This window comes from Dipodomys ordii, unplaced genomic scaffold, assembly GCF_000151885.1.
Source record: "Dipodomys ordii isolate 6190 unplaced genomic scaffold, Dord_2.0 Scaffold48, whole genome shotgun sequence".
NCBI classification, from domain to species: Eukaryota; Metazoa; Chordata; class Mammalia; order Rodentia; family Heteromyidae; genus Dipodomys; species Dipodomys ordii.
In genome coordinates this window covers 1,101,657-1,119,376 of record NW_012267264.1, presented here as the reverse complement: position 1 = coordinate 1,119,376, position 17,720 = coordinate 1,101,657, and the positions used below count along the sequence as shown (strand labels likewise).

Here is a 17,720-nt window from a genome sequence, read left to right as displayed (position 1 = left end):
TTTTTTGCCAGTCCTGGAGCTTGAACTCAAGGCCTGGGAACTGTCCCTGAGCTAGCACTCTACCACTTGAGCCCCAGCACCACTTCTGGCTTTTTCTGTGTATGTGGTACTGAGGAATGGAATCCAGGGCTTCATGCAAGGCAAGTACTCTACCACTAAGCCACATTCCCAGCCACTTTTTTTTTGAGACAGAGTCTCACTAAAGTCCAGACTGGCTGGCCTTAAATTCAGGATCCCTCCTGACTCCATCTTCTGAGTGTTGGGATTACAGGTATCTATCACCAGCTAGTGACCTCTCCCCCTCTTCCCCTCCCCCCCGCTCTAAAAACATTTGGTATACCTAGCAAAAAGTGTTTTCAGATACAAGATAGTTCCTCAAAAAGCCCTTAGAGACAGTGCTCTGGGCCAGGCAGAAGCCTTGCTCTGGCCACAGCCCAGGTGGCCATAGAGCTCAGGAGAGGGTCTAGACTTCCTCACATCTTCTTGCTGGCCCTAATACAGGGATAACCTTTATGAGGCTTGATATGAAGCTCACCTGAGATTAGAGAGATGAAATGGCTTTAAGCCAGGCAGTTCTCCGCCTGTCTTCATGTGACAGCGGCAATGTTAAAGGTCGACACACATCACAACGGTGCAAAACTGGTCCTTGGGTTTTCCTTTTCATGCCAGAGTGTGACTACACTAAGTCCCACCAACTGGCAGCTGCCCCAAAGAAACTGTGCCAGTGACTCAGAGGGCTCACAATATCCTGGGATTGGGTGAGGCTTCTGGGGAGAAGTAGGCCTTGAGCCTGGACTACAATGACAGATGGCACTTGAGTGAGGGAGAGGCAGAGAAACTGTCCAGATTGGTAGAGAAAGCAGAGCAGAAAAGATACAGGGGATTTGCTCCAGACAGCATGTTATTATTAATCTGTTTTTATTCTGGGGCTATTTTGCCTGCATCACCTCAAAAAATGACTTTGATGTCTTCCCTAAGCCCAGCTACACTTCAGACAGACTATCTTTACAGAGTGCAACAGCATTCCAGCAACTCTAGCACTGACTTATGGGTAAATCAATGGTGCAGTGTTGCAGTATAAGGAAAGCACAAAATATAGTCCTTGCCCTTAAAGACAGGAAGGCCTTTCCTCTTGTCAGACATTTGGGGAAGCTTGGGGGATGGTTCTGCCCGTAGTGAAGTCTCTGTGGTCAAAGGCAGTCAGCTCTGTGGAGAATGGACACATCTAAGGAAAATTGGACTTGACATTTATCAAGATGCTCCACTTGGGGGTGGTCCAAAAGGCCTTTTGGCACAACAGTTTTCTTCACAAAACTGGTTCCCACGCTGCATCCAACAGTCTTCCAGTATACTCCTTCCTGGACAGGAAGCTTGTCTGATGCCGCTCACCAGTTCAGAATCAGAAGCCAGTATAATCACAGACTATACCTGAACATCGTGTGGACTGCTCTAGAATGCTATCGATGAGGGATTTCGGTCTCTGCAAAGAATCCGGACAGGAAGCAGTCCTAGGACTGGAAAGAAAGATCCTAAAAAGCAATGCATGCAGACAGCCTCTAAAGTGGGTCAACCCTGGGCAATGGGAAATTTGGAAATATCTGCTTGGCCTGGGAGAATTCTCACCATGGATTTAAAAATCCCAGTCAGAGATGAGGTGAAAGCAGAAGCTGAGATGGTGGCACATGCCTGTGATTCCAGCACTTGGGAGACTGAGGTAGAAGGATTTCAAGTTTAAGGCCAACCTGGATTACTTCAAACAATAGCAGTACAAAGCAAGCTAGATTTGAGCATCATATGAGACAAGGTGAAATATAAACTTGTCTCAGAATCTTGCCATCCAATAATGATATAGCTTTTGAAGCTGTATGGACAGGATTGCTCCTTACACCACAATCAGCAGATGCTCGTCAGTCACTTCTTAAACAGTGAGTCACGGGACAGTAAGCAAGGAACTAGCTAATTGGGTCAGCTAGAGAGCTGAGACTGCAGATTCTGGGGGTCAGTAGTCACTGTGGCACATTGGCCCCTGTCATCTCAGACAAATGAAGGCCAAATGCATGCGAAGGGGATCTTTGGAGCCTCAAGGTTCTGGTCTTTTCATTTCTAGTTGGAAAAATCTCTTTCCAAAAGAAAAAAGGAAGGATAGACATGTTCTGCATAGTGTCATTTTAGTCAATGATAGACTGTACATATGACAGTGGTTCCCACGGATTAAATCTAGTTATACTAAGGCTACCTTAGTTTGTCTAAGTACACTCCAAGATGTTGGCACAATGACCAAAGTGCCTGATCATGCAGCAACACATGCCTCTATTTCAAAGAAGTAATCACATGCTCTCATGTTGAAATGGAGAAATCCAGCATTCTCATTTCTATGTCTGCTGAAACATATTCCTTGACACAGTTAACTCTAGAAGGAATTGTACAAGTTGCTACACAGAAAATACTAAGAATGTGGTATGAGCTGGGGCTGGTAGCTACTCAGGAGGCTAAGATCTGAGGATCACAGTTCAAAGCCAGCCCAGGCAGAAAAGTCCTTGAGACCCTTATCACCAATAAGCCACTCAGAAGAAACCAGAAATGGTGTTATAGCTCAAGTGGTAGAGCGCTAGCCTTTGAGCACAAAGAGACTCAAGGACAGCACCCAGGCCCTGAGTTCAAGCCCCAGGACTGGTGGGAAAAAAAAGAATCTGCTGTGCATCAACTTGTACAATTCCTGGTGGGGACCTATCTCAATGATAAAGAGTGCCGCCTAACACAAGCAAGGCCCCAGGCGTGATTGCCAGCAACCTCGGGTGGGGGAAAGAAACTACCAACTAACCAAGAAAAACAAACAAATACAAACCCAATAAAGGCACAGAAAGCTGCATGCCATTTTAAGATTTCAAGGTCTTATCTCTGAGCCAGGCTATGTAATCAAACAAGGAAATGTAAATGTAATGACCTTTTGATGACTAGCCTGGTTAACGTCGCTTTTGATGTTTACTGGCATTGTTAATTAAGCAGTCTGTAACTCTACCCTCAAGTTAAGTGCAGAAAAACCTCAACTCCTGAAAGTGAACACGACTCTCACTGCATTAACAATCCTAAGGCAAGGGGTCAATGAGCTGACCAAAGAACCCAGGGGAGCTTGTCTCAGAGGACACCAGATATGGAGTCTGGTTGTTGAAAAGTGCATGATTCGTCCTCTTATCACTCTTTTAAAGAACTGTGCATGGGGGGGAGGGGGGAGGCTGGGAAGGGATGTGAAGGGTAAACAAAGGAGGAGGCTGCAATGCTTGGTAAGAAATGTATGCATTATCCTGCCCATGTAATTGTAACTCCTCTGTACAGCATGTTCACAAATAAAATTAAATTAAATTTAAAAAAATAAATAAATAAAGAACTGTGCAATAATAACTTTCCAAGCAACTGACTGGTGTTTTAACATACTGGGTTACTAAAGTTGTTAGAAGAAATATCTGGATCTAAGAGAATCTGGTAGCACTACGTGAAAGAGTAGCATTTATATATCCTCATATATTAAGGATATTTGTGCACTGAGAAAACTATGTCTGAGAAGCAGCCAGGGTCAGCTAAAAAGCAGATCAAAAAACAGGTGAGTTGGGGGCTGGGAAGATGGCTCAGTGGTAGAGTGCTTGCCTTGCATGCATGAGGCCCTGGGTTCGATTCCTCAGCACCACATAAGCAAAAAGAAAAAAGCGGGAAGTGGCGCTGTGACTCAAATGGTAGAGGGCTAGCCTTGAGCTGAAAAGCTGAGGGACAGTGCCCAGACCCAGAGTTCAGGCCCCACAACTGGACCAAAAACAAACAAACAAACAAAACAGGTGAGTTGAGGCCATTCTGGCACAATCGTTTTTTCCCCCCAGTTCTGAGACTTGAATTCAGGGCCTGGGCATTGTCCCAAGCTCAGGACAAGTACTCTACCACTTGGGCCACAGCACCACTTCTGGCTTTTCTGTTTATGTAGTACTGAGGAATGGAACCCAGGGCTTCATGCATGCTAGACAAGCACTCTATCACTAAGCCACACTCCCAGTCATGCTGGCACAATCTTAATATTTTTCTTCCCCACACATCTCTAGTGTAGACGCATTGCTGACACATGAGAACAATATTCATCTCTCCCGTTACACTGCTGTACTAAGTAACCTTGAAGATAATACCTGTCCTTCTGACCGCTCCAAAGGGTCTAAATGTTTTCACGGCCTCTCCTTCATCCGTCTCCAATCCAATCAAGGACATTTTGGAACACATTGATTTCCTAAGACACTGCCATGAAATTGCACTGTCCCTCGCCCAGCAACCATTCTGTGAAAGTGTCCTTAGTGCACTGAACTGAAGAACCAAGCACTCCTGAAAGATGTTTCCTATTTTTTTCTCTTGCCTACTGTTTCTGTCTTTCCTCTTTGTTCATTCAACAAGTATTTATTCCATCTCCACTATGTGCATGGGTCAGAACTAGGTACTGTCACTATCAGAGCAAACAAGAGAGTCCCTCTTGGGGCTGGGATGGTGGCTCAGTGGTAGAGCGCTTGCCTTGCATGCATGAGGCCCTGGGTTCGATTCCTCAGCACCACATAAGCAAAAAGAAAAAAGCCGGAAGTGGCACTGTGGCTCAAGTGGTAGAGCGTTAGCCTTGAGCTGAAGAGCTGAGGGACAACGCCCAGGCCCAGAGTTCAGGCCCCACGACTGGATCAAAAAAAAAAAAGAGAGTCCCTCTCATGGAAAAACATTTGAATAGTGGAGGCAAATATTTTTAGATAGTGCTTAGTGCCAGGAAGGAGATAGATGGGTAGAGAATTCAGTCAGTGTAAGACAGAGGGGAGGGAAAGCTGAGCCTGGAAAGTCAGGGAAGTGAAGTGCTCCCGGAGGAGCTGACAGCTCACAGATGTAGGCAGCAAGCATAAAAGATCCCAGAGAAAAGCACCCCAAGCACAGGAAAGTGATACAAAAGGCCCCGAGGTAGCACAGACAAGAGGACTGAAGGCAGACTTAGGTGGCCAACAATGAACACAGAAGGATAGATAAATGAAGCAGAAGGGATAGGGCTTGAAGGCCAAGCACAATGCTTGTTGTAATTCTAGAGAATTGAGGAGTTTGTTTTAAGCAGGGCCTGAGCTATCTCAAGAAGCAGAGTTAATGAGGATTCTGTTACCCATGCAAGGGCCGAACAGCTGCTTTCTAACATGACTTCCACTGACTCCACACCTCCTACCACAAGTATGCAGCTGGGTTTTTCAGCCCTAAGCACAAGGATTTATATTTGTCCTCACAGATTTTTATCCCCAGACTCGGTCTATTCCCTCAGGCCATCAAAACCTTGTGGACCTTCTTACTACTAATACTCTCCACTCCAGCTTTTCTTTAGAAAAGAGAAGGAATATGCAAATGGATAAGAACCAACTAGAAAAAGAGCTGACAACTGAGAATCATCAGAAAGAGTGTTTAAATTTTAAGCCATGAAGAGAGCCCACAGACATTTGAGCTAGAGTCTGGGCCTACTTTTTCTACCACAATCACTCTCTGGAAGTCCCCAGGAGTCAGTGTGCCATGGGAGGAATGAAGGCGAGTACCTGTAGCAACTGCAAGCTGATTTCCCATTAGCCATTATCACTCATGTGGCAGACACTTGTCAGGTGCTGCTCTGTGCCAGGCACACTGCCCTCAATTGTTCTCAAGTTCAATGTCTCCTGCCTGCAGAGATCAGATTAGTAAGCATTTTCTCTACTTCTAGTCTGTGAACTCCTACAGTACATAGAACTATGTAGTTGAGTTAGTTATGAATGTCAAAAAGGCTCACTCAAAAGGGTTCATAGTAGAGCAAGAGGCCTTGAATTCAAACCTCAGTTCTGCCAAAAAAAAAAAGCTTCATGAATAATGAAAGGATTTATATTTATTAGAAATCAGTCTATTATTCAAAAGCCACACAATTTCTCACTTAGAGGACACTTAATAAAATATACATCTTAAAAAGTCAGAATGCTTTTTACACATAATTCCATTGGAGAAGCAGAGTAAAAATAGGCAACAATCATTTACACAATTTCATACAATAATCCGGATAATATGCAAGATTTTTCTGGATATGTCTTTGTGGCTAATCAACCACACACCAAGGAGAGACCAAAGTTCAGGTGTGCACAGCCCACAAAGCCTCCAGAGAGGGTGCCATCTGGGACCTTGCTTCTCTCAGTGAGACACGGGGGTGGGCTAACATCAGGAGGAAATGCACACTGGGCTTCTTACCCAGTCTTCTAGTATCATCAACTATCAAACCATTTGCTCCTCTTTGCTAGAGGTGCTCCTTTAGAAGGTCCCAACAATTTCTGCTTGTACTGTTCAACTAATTGGTTGAAGTGAGTTTCTGCCTTATTTCCCTTAGTCTTTTTCCTAGATACCTACAAAAGAAAGGAGATATAAGTCAGTAATTTCAAACACTAAATATTACCTTATCCTCATACGACACAAGAAAGAAATTAAGTAGGTACAGAGATCATGTTCACCAGGAAAAGGTGGATTTCCAGAGAGATTCTTAGGAAGAAAAGATCAAAAAGATCCATTGATTAGAAAGTGAAGGGGAGCAGGACCTGACTTAAGCGCTGTCTGGGGTTTCAGAAGCTTCTATCACTGTAGTTCCCAAATGCTCCCCTTCATCTGAACATAGCCCAGAGTTTGAACATTCTTACTTGACCTTGCCCTCATCAAGATACTTGACAGCATTTACAGCAAAAGCTCCAGAATGTAGTATGGTATAGTCAGAAATTTTCTGGAAACAAATTTCTTGAGAATGGGAACCTAATGATTCTTTTACTCTTTTATTTATTTATTTATTGGTCAGTTGTAGGGCTGGGTGCTTTCTCTGGGCCTGGGTACCGTCTCTCAGCAATTCAGCTCAAGGCGAACGCTCTACCACTTGAGCCTCAGTGCCATTTCCAGTTTTCTGAGTGGTTTATTGGAGATTAGAGTCTCACAGACTTTCCTGCCTGGGCTGGCTTTGAACTATAATCCACAGATCTCAGCCTCCTGAGTAGCTAGGATTATAGGCATGAGCCACTGGCGCCCAAGTGGACCATTATTTTCTATGAAAGCTCTTTGGGATAATGGCTGTCAGGACCAGGAAAGAAGTGTGTAAGATGATTCTGGTACAACTTGTACAAGAAGACAACACTACCAAAGATAGATAAGGTCTTGTCTGAGGAGCTGCCAGTTCTTTAATCTGAAGACTTACTGTGTGTTCAATTACTCAAGGTATGCTACTGCTGGCAGCTCACAATGGCCTCACACCATACCAAACCCGGTGTCCTTCAGAACTCACCTGCATGGAAGACAACTGCTGCTTCTCTTGCTTCCTCTTGTTTACCTGGGGTTTTGGCTTCTTAGGAGGGAGGGATTTTACCTTGCCTTTGTCTCGCAACCTGAAATAAAATGACCAGGTAAGTGTCACCCTGAGTTCTCCCTCCAATCTGCATCTCTCTTCTCTACAGCAATTCTTAAGGCCAATCACTCTTAAAAGGAATCCCACAACCCAATCTCAACATTAATGTACTCACAGAAATCAGAGACCTCCATTTACTTAGTAAATATTTTTCAAGGATCTACTTTAGTACATAGCACTAATCTGTCACACCATATGTGTGTGGTCTGAGCTGACAGAGCCAGCCATGTGCAGAAGAGGAAGCTCTTCAAAGAAAAAGAGTGGACTGAAAGCTTCTCTGAGGCCACTCTGTGATGTGATCAAGAGTAACATCTCGGATGGTGCAGAGACTTGAGCACCAATCTCCCATGCAGAATTGGCACAGCTTAAGCATGCTTATCACACAGACAAATGCCAAAAAAGAGGCAACAAGTGAGGTAAACACAGATACACTTAAAAACTTCCCTGTTTTATGAAACCGTCCCAAATCTCACCTAATCTTGGGGCCTCGATGTGAGGGGAGCGCCAGGACCTTTCTTCTCTTCTTCCCATCTGGCAGCTCCACCTGCTCTACTTCAGCCTTGGTCTGAAACCCTGCCCATGAGGTGGAAGCCACTTTCCTGGTCTGCTCTTGGGGAGCCTTGTTTTGTTCTGATGGGAGATTCTGAACCGCCTCCTGCTGCTTGTCTTTTCCAGATTCTTTTTGCTTCTTTTGGGGTTTATTGTTTGAAGGCTTTGATTTCATTTTTTGCTGTAAAACAAGGAATTTCCCCCTGGTTTCTGCATGAGACTTTAAAAATACTTAGAGGAAGAACTTTATGTGAGCTTGTTGAAAGAAGGGAACATTTTTTCCCCCACACTCTTGGGAGACTTCAGAAAAGTGAATGGAAAGTAAGCAATCCACAAGCCCTGCCAGTGTAATGGACTGTTACTGGTGGAGAACACAGAACTCCCTTTCCCGTAACATAGAAATAGGGAGAGAACACTCACCCATCTCAAAAGCCAGCAGCAAGGGAAATTATGAAAGTTGTAACACACATGGAAAGCAACCCAGGATTAAAAAAGAAAGCAACAGAGAAAATAACTAAAGTAATAACACTTGGAGACTTAGGGAATTGAGAGTAATGAATGAAAAGCCCTAATTGGGCAGAACCACAAACTGAAGAGAAGCTTAATTATGTCCTTCAAAAACTGAGCCAGGCGCCGGTGGCTCACGCCTGTAATCCTAACTACTCAGGAGGCTGAGATCTGAGGATCATGGTTCAAAGCCAGCACAGCCAGCAAAGTCCATGAGATTCTTATCTCCAATTAACCACCAGAAAACCAGAAGTGTCACTGTGACTCAAGTGGTAGAGTACACTCCTTGAACTGAAGAGCTGAGGGACAGCGCCCAGGCCCAGAGTCAACCCCCATGACCGACAATAAATAAATAAATAAATAAATAAATTGGGGTGCAGTAGCTCATACTTATAATCTTAGAGGTGGAAATCAAGAGAATCATCATCCAATGCCAGCCAGGGCAAAAAGTTTGAGACCTCATGTCAACCAATAAAAAACTGGGCATAGTGGCTCATGCCTGTCATTCCAGTTACCTAAGAAGCATAAATAGGAGGACTGTGATCCACGCTGCATAAATGAAAGGCTCTATTAGAAAAAACAATGAGAGCAAAAAGGAATGTGGCTCACGTTGTAAAATGCCTGTTTGACAGGCCCATGGCTCTGAGTTCAAAATCTAGTACTGCCAGAAAAAAGAAAAAAAATTAAGTTCCATACCAGGCCTCTCTGGATCCTTAGTTCCTTCATTTTAAGTTTCCTCCGATCTTCCAGAGAGAACTCCACTATTGGTCTCTATGGTGGGGGGGAGGGGGGAGAATTCATTTATTAGACTTTGTAATGTGTGAATACAATAAGCTGAGCTATCCTCCCCATTTACATCTCTCTTTGAAAACATGAGGCCAGTTCTGAAAGCAAATTACAGAGCTACTTATAACTTGGGATTACCACTCATTTCCCCCAGCCCCATCCTCTCCACTTGCTACTCTTTCTACCACTCAAATGTCAGAGGACACTGGACATTTCTGCAGAGGAACAATTGGGAGCAGGTCTTCTTAAGGATGAGGCTTACCTTCTGAGGCCCAAAGATCTCTGGATTATTGTTGATATGGCGGAGCGCTCTCAGGGCATGCTCATGCTCCTGGAACTCTGCAAAGGCATAGCCCAGAGACTGGCCCTTCACTTTTCCTTGGGTTCCTTTAAGGTCTCGCATCACTCTACACTACAAGGAAAAAAAGATAAAGAAGCAGTTGCTGGGCACCAGTGGCTCATATATATATAATCCTAGCCATTCAGGAGGCTGAGATCTGTGGATCTTGGTTCAAAGTCATTCCCTGCAGAAAAGTGTGTGAGATTCTTATGTCAAATAATATCCAGAAAACTGGAAGTGGAACTGTGGCTCAAAGTGGTAGAGCACTACCCTTGAAGAAAAAGCTCAGGGACAGCACCTAGACTTTGAGTTCAAGCCCACGACTGGCTCCCTATTCCCCCCCCCCCAAAAGAAGCAGTTATTAAAGAATGAGAAGCCTTGTCTGACATCAACTGTGTTGACAGATTCCATGATGTAAACGGAAAGAGACTCTTTATTGGCACCACCGCCTCAGAAAACATACTAGAAAACCACTTATGAATGTCTGATTAAGATATTCCTATTGACAGCACAAAACAGGGTAGATATTTTCTTCCCTTCCAAATGTTTATAGGCATCAACAAAGACCTAAAAATGTGCCCATAAAGAGTAAAATTTGGAGGAACTTCACAATTTGTGCAGCTGAGAGGCACATAGTACTCTAGAGTGCACAGCAAGTTATTCCTAAGAATGGAGAGCTGTCTACAGATCTCTGATGAAGAAAGTCCCACTAAATACAATTCCTGGAAAAAGGAGGGAAGAAAGCCTGATGGCTTTGATGAAAAAAAAAAAGAAAGCTTCTCATTATACAGGAAGAAGTTTCAGGTTCTCTTTGTTTGGAATCAGTGCCACTCTGGCATGCTATTTTCCCCATATCCTTATGCTGGGTAAGGTAAGCATCCTGACACCTTGAGATACAGTAGGGATCTTTCTTAAAAATTCATTACTTACATGCTCTGACTCCCTGAAGCTGCTTTTCCTACATAATGGAGAAGTGTAAATATGGGGGACATATGAATGCTACACTAGTTTACATTCAGTATCCACTCCATACTCAGACACTACTCTGCATGGCAGAAGAATCAAGAGAAGCATGAGTAACTTCCTATCCTAAAGATGCTCATTACATTACTGCAACACAATATTTATCCAAATGAATTAATTAGGAAAAAAAACAATCAAACACACATATTATAAACTGTAACAGGATTTAAGCAGGCATTCATCTACTGAATACTGCAGATGCTGATATGAAAAATTACACAACTGACAGGCACCACTAGCTCACACCTTTAATCCTAGCTACTTAGGAAGTTGAGATCTGAGGATCACGGTTCAAAGACAGCCCAGGTAAGAAAGTCCATGGGACTCTTATCTCCAATAAACCACCAAAAAACTAGAAGTAGCTTTGTGGCTCAAGTGGTAGAGCTAGACTTGAGCTGAACAGATCAGGGGCAGCACCCAGGCCCAGAGTTCAAGCCCCATGACCAACCAAGAAAAGTAAGGAAAATTACACAACGACAGCTACACCAGTCATACCTCGAGCGGTTTACTAAGAGTGTTGTCAAATATGTGCTGGTAAATTCATGTTTTCTCACAACATTGCCTCAGTGCCCAATGCATACGTTTTGAAAGGGTTTTTAGGGGTAAGAATAATAAGGCTCAGAAAGCAGACTCTTAACTACCAGCAAGAGCGCTTTTTTTTTTTTTGGTTGTAGGGCTTGAACTCTGGGCCTGGGCACTGTCCCTCAGCTCTTCAGTTCAAGGCAAGTACTTCTACCTCTTGAGCCACAGCACCACTTCTACTTTTCTGGTTAAGGTTTATTAGAGATAAGAGTCTCATGGACTTTCTTACCTGGGCTGTCTTTGAGCCGTGATCCTCAGATCTCAGCTTCCTAAGTAGCTAGGATTATAGGCGTGAGCCAGTGGTGCCTGTGGTGCCCAGGCTGGCTTTGAACCATAATCCTCAGATCTCAGCCTCCTGAATAGCTACGATTCCAGGCATGAGTCACCAGTGCCTGGCAACAATAGCACTTTTTTTTTTAGTTTTTTTTTTATTGTGAAAATACTGTACAGAGGGGTTACAATTACATGAGCAAGATAATGAGTACATTTCTTATCAAGCATTGTAGCCTCCTCCTTGGTTTACCCTTCACCTCCCTTCCCATCCTTCCCCCACCCCCCAACAATAGCACTTTTTAATAAACATAAATTGAAACATTATTTTTTACTGAGTATCATACAAAAAGCTGAAGATAATGAGATACTGCTTGCTCAGTCTGGTCAAGACAACTTGACACGACAATTTCAGTAAATGGTATAAAGGAGACACACAAGGATGCCATGTGACAGAAAAAAGAACTCTATTCACAGCGTCAACCAAGTCCTGTTGTAAATCCAGTGTTTGCCAAGTCACCTGCCAAAGACGTACATGGCTCACCAGGCCACGAGGGATTCTCACCATTGTCAGGTTACAGCCTAACTGGTATCGCACCATTTGTTTTCTCTGAAACAAAATTTCTAGCACCCAAGGTAATGTTGAGAAGACAACAGGCACTTAATAAATGCTTGCTAAATAAATTCATGAGAGACTACTTCACATCCTGTTACCTTTGAGATATGAAAGGCAGATCTCAAAAGAAAAACAAAAACAAAAGCCTTTCAAACTCAGCCTTGCATTCTGATGTGTCCAAAGAAAACTATTGACATGCTGGCACCACAGCCAGAAATAAATGCCTGATCTGACCCAGAATGAGAATGTAAGTCTGAATGGCAGAGCAACTCTCACCTCCTTGATGCGCGCCCCTTTCTCCCCTCTAGTGGCATCTAGTAGCAGCTTCCTGAGCTGTTGGTCATTCACAGACTTTGGAAGATTGTGCAGGCAGATCCTTGTCTGGGAGACAAATATATTCTGGTTCTTGAGTTTCTGATGCTTTAGTAGCTCAAACTGGAAAAATAAATTGTTAGCAGTTCAATACATCCTTTTAAAAGGCAGGCTCATAATTCTCCAAAAAGAATCAGGACTCCATCCTATAACCAGACATAGAATAAAGAAGGGAATCACCTATTCTTCTTTCTCACAATCTAAGTGGAGAAAGAACATGAAATTTTAAGGTTCAATTATTTCATACACAATAAAATGGAACTGCATTGAGTGAAGGTCACTCAGACCTATAATCCTATGTACTCAGGAAGCTGAGATCTAAGGCTCATGGTTCAAAGCTAGCCCAGGCAGGAAAACCCTTGAAATTCTTTATCACCAATTTGCAAAAAGCCAGAAATGGAGCTGTGGCTCAAGCCTTGGACAAAAAGAAGCTGAGGACAGTGCCCAGGCCCTAAGTTCAAGCCCCAGGAACTGCAGATCAAAATATGACTCTCCACAATGTGAAGCCAAATGAAATTATATATAAAAGTATTACTACCAGGCTGGGAAGGTGGCTCAGTGGTAGAGCGCTTGCCTTGCATGCCTGAGGCCCTGGGTTCGATTCCTCAGCACCACATAAGCAAAAAGAAAAAAGCCGGAAGTGGCACTGTGGCTCAAGTGGTAGAGTGCTAGCCTTGAGCTGAAGAGCTGAGGGACAGCGCCCAGGCCCAGAGTTCAGGCCCCATGACCGGACCCAAAAAAAAAAAAAAAAAAAGTATTACTACCTCAAAATGGGGCCCAGCAAAAATATTCTTATAAATAATACTGTGGTTAATTTGGCATCGATGCCTAGGCCCCAATTACCCACCAACTTAAACTAATTACCTAGTGCTTCTTCCCAAAAAGAACTGGGACTTATTAAAAGAATACTTCGTAATATGGTGTCTCATCTCAAGTCTGCCACCTTGAGGCAAAAACACGTCATGACCACAGAAGCACATTTTGCTCTTAGAAGAGCTCCCCAACTATGCTGCCTCCAACACCAGTTTCTCAGAGTGACTATCATTGAAACAAAATGTAGGATGACATTCTCATAATTTGTTTTAAAAAACTAAGCAGAAAAAAAACTCTCAGTACTCTTCTTTTATCAAATCTTCTTAGTCCTGCTATTTCTTGTTTGGTAAAGGAACCAACAAATTGCAAAATAAATACTCTGGAAATGAACATCTGGAAGGCATATCTGAAGAGGCTACCATGTCTAAGTTCAACAGACTATTTTTCTCCCAGGAAAAGCTGTGACTGATGTGAATTTAAAATGTATACATATAAAAGTGAGCATTTTGCTAGCAAAATTAATTTTAAAATTCAGTATGTCATTATTGTACTATGGTTAGAAAGGACATAAAATGCTTCTCCGAACACCACTATAGCCAATGTTTATTGCCAAAAAGGTTGAAAATACCAGTATAGGGAGGAGGGGGGAGGAGGATAGGGAGGGGGGGACGGGGGGGGGGAGGATGGGAAGGAATGGGAAGGGGAAACAAAGGAGGAGGCTACAATGCTTGATAAGAAATGTACTCATTATCTTGCCCAATGTAATTGTAACCCCTCTGTACAGTATTTTCACAATTAAAAAAAAAGAACCCCTGTACGTGGAAGACCCACTGTCATTAGCCTCACCTCTGCTCAGAATCTGACACTTCAAGACTCTACAGCTAATTCTGCCAATAGTTATACATCTTTGCCACTCTGGGCTGGTTTGTTTAAGTAATCTACTTGGGCAAAAGTAACAATTACTGAGAAGTGACATTACCAAGCAGTAAAGGAATTTTAACAGTATCAGTTTATAGTAGAAACTCCTAGAACATGGAGTTTTACCCAAATGATTTTTATCATCAGGAAATACAATTCCCTCCAAGTAATAACTACTTCCTCCAAAACTCACATCTCTTCCCTATCCTAATAATTCCAGCCCATACTGAGCTTTTTGATATTCTTCTACATTTATACCAATAATTATACACAACCCCAACCTCTTGTGTCTGTGTGACTTACCAGCACACTACTGAACAAATGTTTACTGCTGGTATTAGAGAAGAAAAAAAGAGTAATACCCAGTTCTTATAATGGTGCAGAATGCTTCTTCAATACTGTGAATAATGTAGGGTTATTTGCTCTTTCACCTATAATAAGAATATAAATAGGATTGGCAATCTATACCTAGCTCTCCAGTGAGCAAAATGTTGCATTCAATTGTTTTTGATTGACTTCTCAACCATGCGGAACTTAGTTAAAGGCTGGTGCCTGATCGACCTACCCGCTCTCGTTTGGCCATATCTGAAGCACTCACACCCTCGGCTGCCTTGGTCCCAGCTCGAATCACTGCAGAAAGAGGGCAAAAGGCCAAGACATCACCAAGGGAATTTTCACTGAGCAACAAGTGGAATGCGATTTGAATGATGCAAACTCTTTGTACAGAGCCCAGAGGACTATGTTGGCCAAGACATGGTGGCATTTGGTTAGATCCAAAAATGGGCTACAGGCTAAGGTCTGGGCTTAAAGCTTTTCTTGAGGACTAAAAATCTGAACATTTTTTGACTTCATTTATCTCTCCCCTCAAAGAAGCTTGATAATACATAACCAAAGTTAGAAACATGAGAAGGACATTGTGAAGTTAAGTATAATTTAGGCCTTTGGAATATAGTGTATTCCACCTAATAACCTCACCCTGAAACTTAGTGGCTCCCCAGTACCCGACAGAACTATCAAAATGGCCGCTTAGGATCAAAGGCTGACAACCTGACATTAACAGTTGGGACTGCATAGCTATAAGGGAGACAAGCAGATAAATACTGTGATCTAGACAAAAGGATTTTTTGTTTTTAACTTAGAATGAATTTGATTACATTTCTGACACTGAAAGATATGAGATGTACATTTAAATTTATGAATAATACAAAAGTAATTTTAAGCAATTTTCAATTCCTTCAGAAAACCTCTGATCAGAAATGATGACAAGAAGCAAAGATAAGTTTGAATTCTTCCTGTCTCTGAGCCTTACAAATGCTGTAAAGTCTAGAGGCAACCAGGCAAAAAAGAGAACTAAGGACTATAGGCAACAGCCATGAATAAAAAAGACCAGGTGATGGGGCTGGGAAGGTGGCTCAGTGGTAGAGCACCAGCCTCGCATGCATGAGGCCCTGGGTTTGATTCCTCAGCACCACATAAAGCAAAAAGAAAAAAAGCCAGAAGTGGCGCTGTGGCTCAAGTGGTAGAGTGCTAGCCTTGAGCTGAACAGCTGAGGGACATCGCCAAGGCCCAGAGTTCAGACCCCACGACCGGACCCCCCCCCAAAAAAAATAAAAGGCCAAGTGAGAGAGTGGGATCAAGTCCAAGCCCTGGTATTGGCAAAATGAATAAGAAATACATAAATAAGAAAATGCACTTGTAAATGAATATACATACACAGGAGAACAAAACTGGGTAAGCTAGGGCACCAGTGGCTCACTCCTGCAATCCTAACTACTCAAGAGAGCCTGAGATTTGAGGATGGAGGTTCAAAGCCAGCCTGGACAGGAAAGTCTTGAGTTTGTTATCTCCAATTAATCACCAAAAATCCAGAAATGAAGCTATAGCTCAAGTCATAGTGCAGTCTTGAGCAAAAAAACTTAGGGACAGTGCCCAGGGCCAGAGTTCAAGCCCCAGTACTAGCACAAAGAAAAAAAAAAAAAAACCTTGGTTAATACACAAATAGGTGAAAGCTAAAGTGGAATAACAATATAATTACCATTAAGGAGGAATTCTTCTTAATGTGAAACATGACCTGAAACATACAACTTCTAGATTTACTGTCATGGCATGGGGCCAGCTACTTAGATGTCTGGTTCACATCTCCTCCACTACTCACAGCCTTCTCGGGCCAGATAGAGATTGCGGGTCCCAGTTGGTTTCTTCACCTTCTTTTTCTGAAGCTTTGCAGCCTCATCCCGGGTAACCGCCAGGTCCATCTTGAGCTGCCGGCCATCCAGTCTAAGCCCACCACCCTGTAACAGATTGCAACCCTCTCTTCAAGTACATATAAGCAGTAACCAGAACCTGAGAAGGAATGCCAAGAAAAGGGAAACAGCACATTCCAATTATTCTATGGAAGGCAGGCCCCTGAGTGTTTCTGCCTGGCTGGCTACAAGTGGATCCCTGAGTCTCACAATATTTAGTGTAGCTGCCCCAAAGGTCATATGTATACTTAAGTCAGCAGCGGGGTGCCAATGGCTCACATCTGTAATCCGTGTAGCTGTGGCTCAAAGTGGTAGAGCACTAACCATGAACAAAATAGCTCAAAGAAAGCACCCAGGCCCTGAGTTCAAGCCCTACAACTGACAAAAAAAAAAAAAAAAAAGCCAATCCCACGGACATTACTTAGCTGTTCCTCACCTAAGAAATAGGAATAACTAAAAAAAGAAAAAGAAAAAAGAAAAAAAAGAAATAGGAATAACTATTTCATACAGTGATTAAGTAAGGTAATGATTGTAAAGTTCAATGCCTATCACACACTAAGTGTTCGAAAACTGTTAGCTTTATTGTTATTATTACTACTATACCAATACTAATAAACCTTCATGGAAACATCAAATGTTGCCCCTAGGAGTCAGTTTTCTATGTGTGAGACGGTGGGAGGGTGGGGAGACATCTTTCTTACCTCAGTCTCTGGAGAAGCAGCTGCAAGGCATTTCTGAGCAGCTTCCTGAGTCATAAACTGTGCAAATGCACAACCTGCACATAGATATAGAAGTGAGACCTGAACTCTCATTGGCCCAGCTACAAGACAAAGAGAGTTCTACAAACAACCTGACAGTCCTGACCTGATACAGATGAAGGAGTAAATAGTATCTATTTATTAGTACTATGAATCAGGCACTGTTTGGCAATAAAGGGTCAGAGGCAACTATGATAGCATACGTGTAATGAAATTTTATTACTTCCTTTGCCTTTTCTAGTGAATCTAAGAATTTTGGTCTTATCAATTCTCTCCTTAGTAATAGTCACATGAAATGGCAGAGAAATTCCAGCAGAACATTTAATTCAGCACATCTTATTAAGTGCCTATTAGAGGACTGAAAGATGAGGCAGGAACTACTTAACCCTGAAATTAACATCATCTCACTGTCTCCAAGTCACTTGGGAGGCATCAGGTAACAGCACATCTGCCTCCTGGGATAAAAGAGGTCCCTATTACATGAATATCATAGGAAACCTGAAAG

The 17,720-nt window shown here is 42.8% G+C and overlaps 1 protein-coding gene across 1 annotated transcript in view; it reads right to left on the bottom strand.

Moving 5' to 3' along the window:
• Positions 1-5,878: 5,878 nt before the first annotated feature.
• Rbm28 (RNA binding motif protein 28) overlaps positions 5,879-17,720 on the bottom strand; it is a 30,098-nt gene continuing 18,256 nt past the window's right edge. Inside the window, exons 11-19 of the mRNA XM_013020039.1 lie at positions 17,159-17,232; positions 16,370-16,505; positions 14,780-14,844; positions 12,388-12,546; positions 9,543-9,692; positions 9,191-9,265; positions 7,912-8,168; positions 7,319-7,418; positions 5,879-6,401 (exon numbers count right to left, since the gene is read on the bottom strand). Of these exons, the coding sequence (XP_012875493.1) occupies positions 6,267-6,401; positions 7,319-7,418; positions 7,912-8,168; positions 9,191-9,265; positions 9,543-9,692; positions 12,388-12,546; positions 14,780-14,844; positions 16,370-16,505; positions 17,159-17,232 (1,151 nt within the window). The 3' untranslated portion in view covers positions 5,879-6,266. The remainder of the gene's footprint in view (positions 6,402-7,318; positions 7,419-7,911; positions 8,169-9,190; positions 9,266-9,542; positions 9,693-12,387; positions 12,547-14,779; positions 14,845-16,369; positions 16,506-17,158; positions 17,233-17,720) is intronic.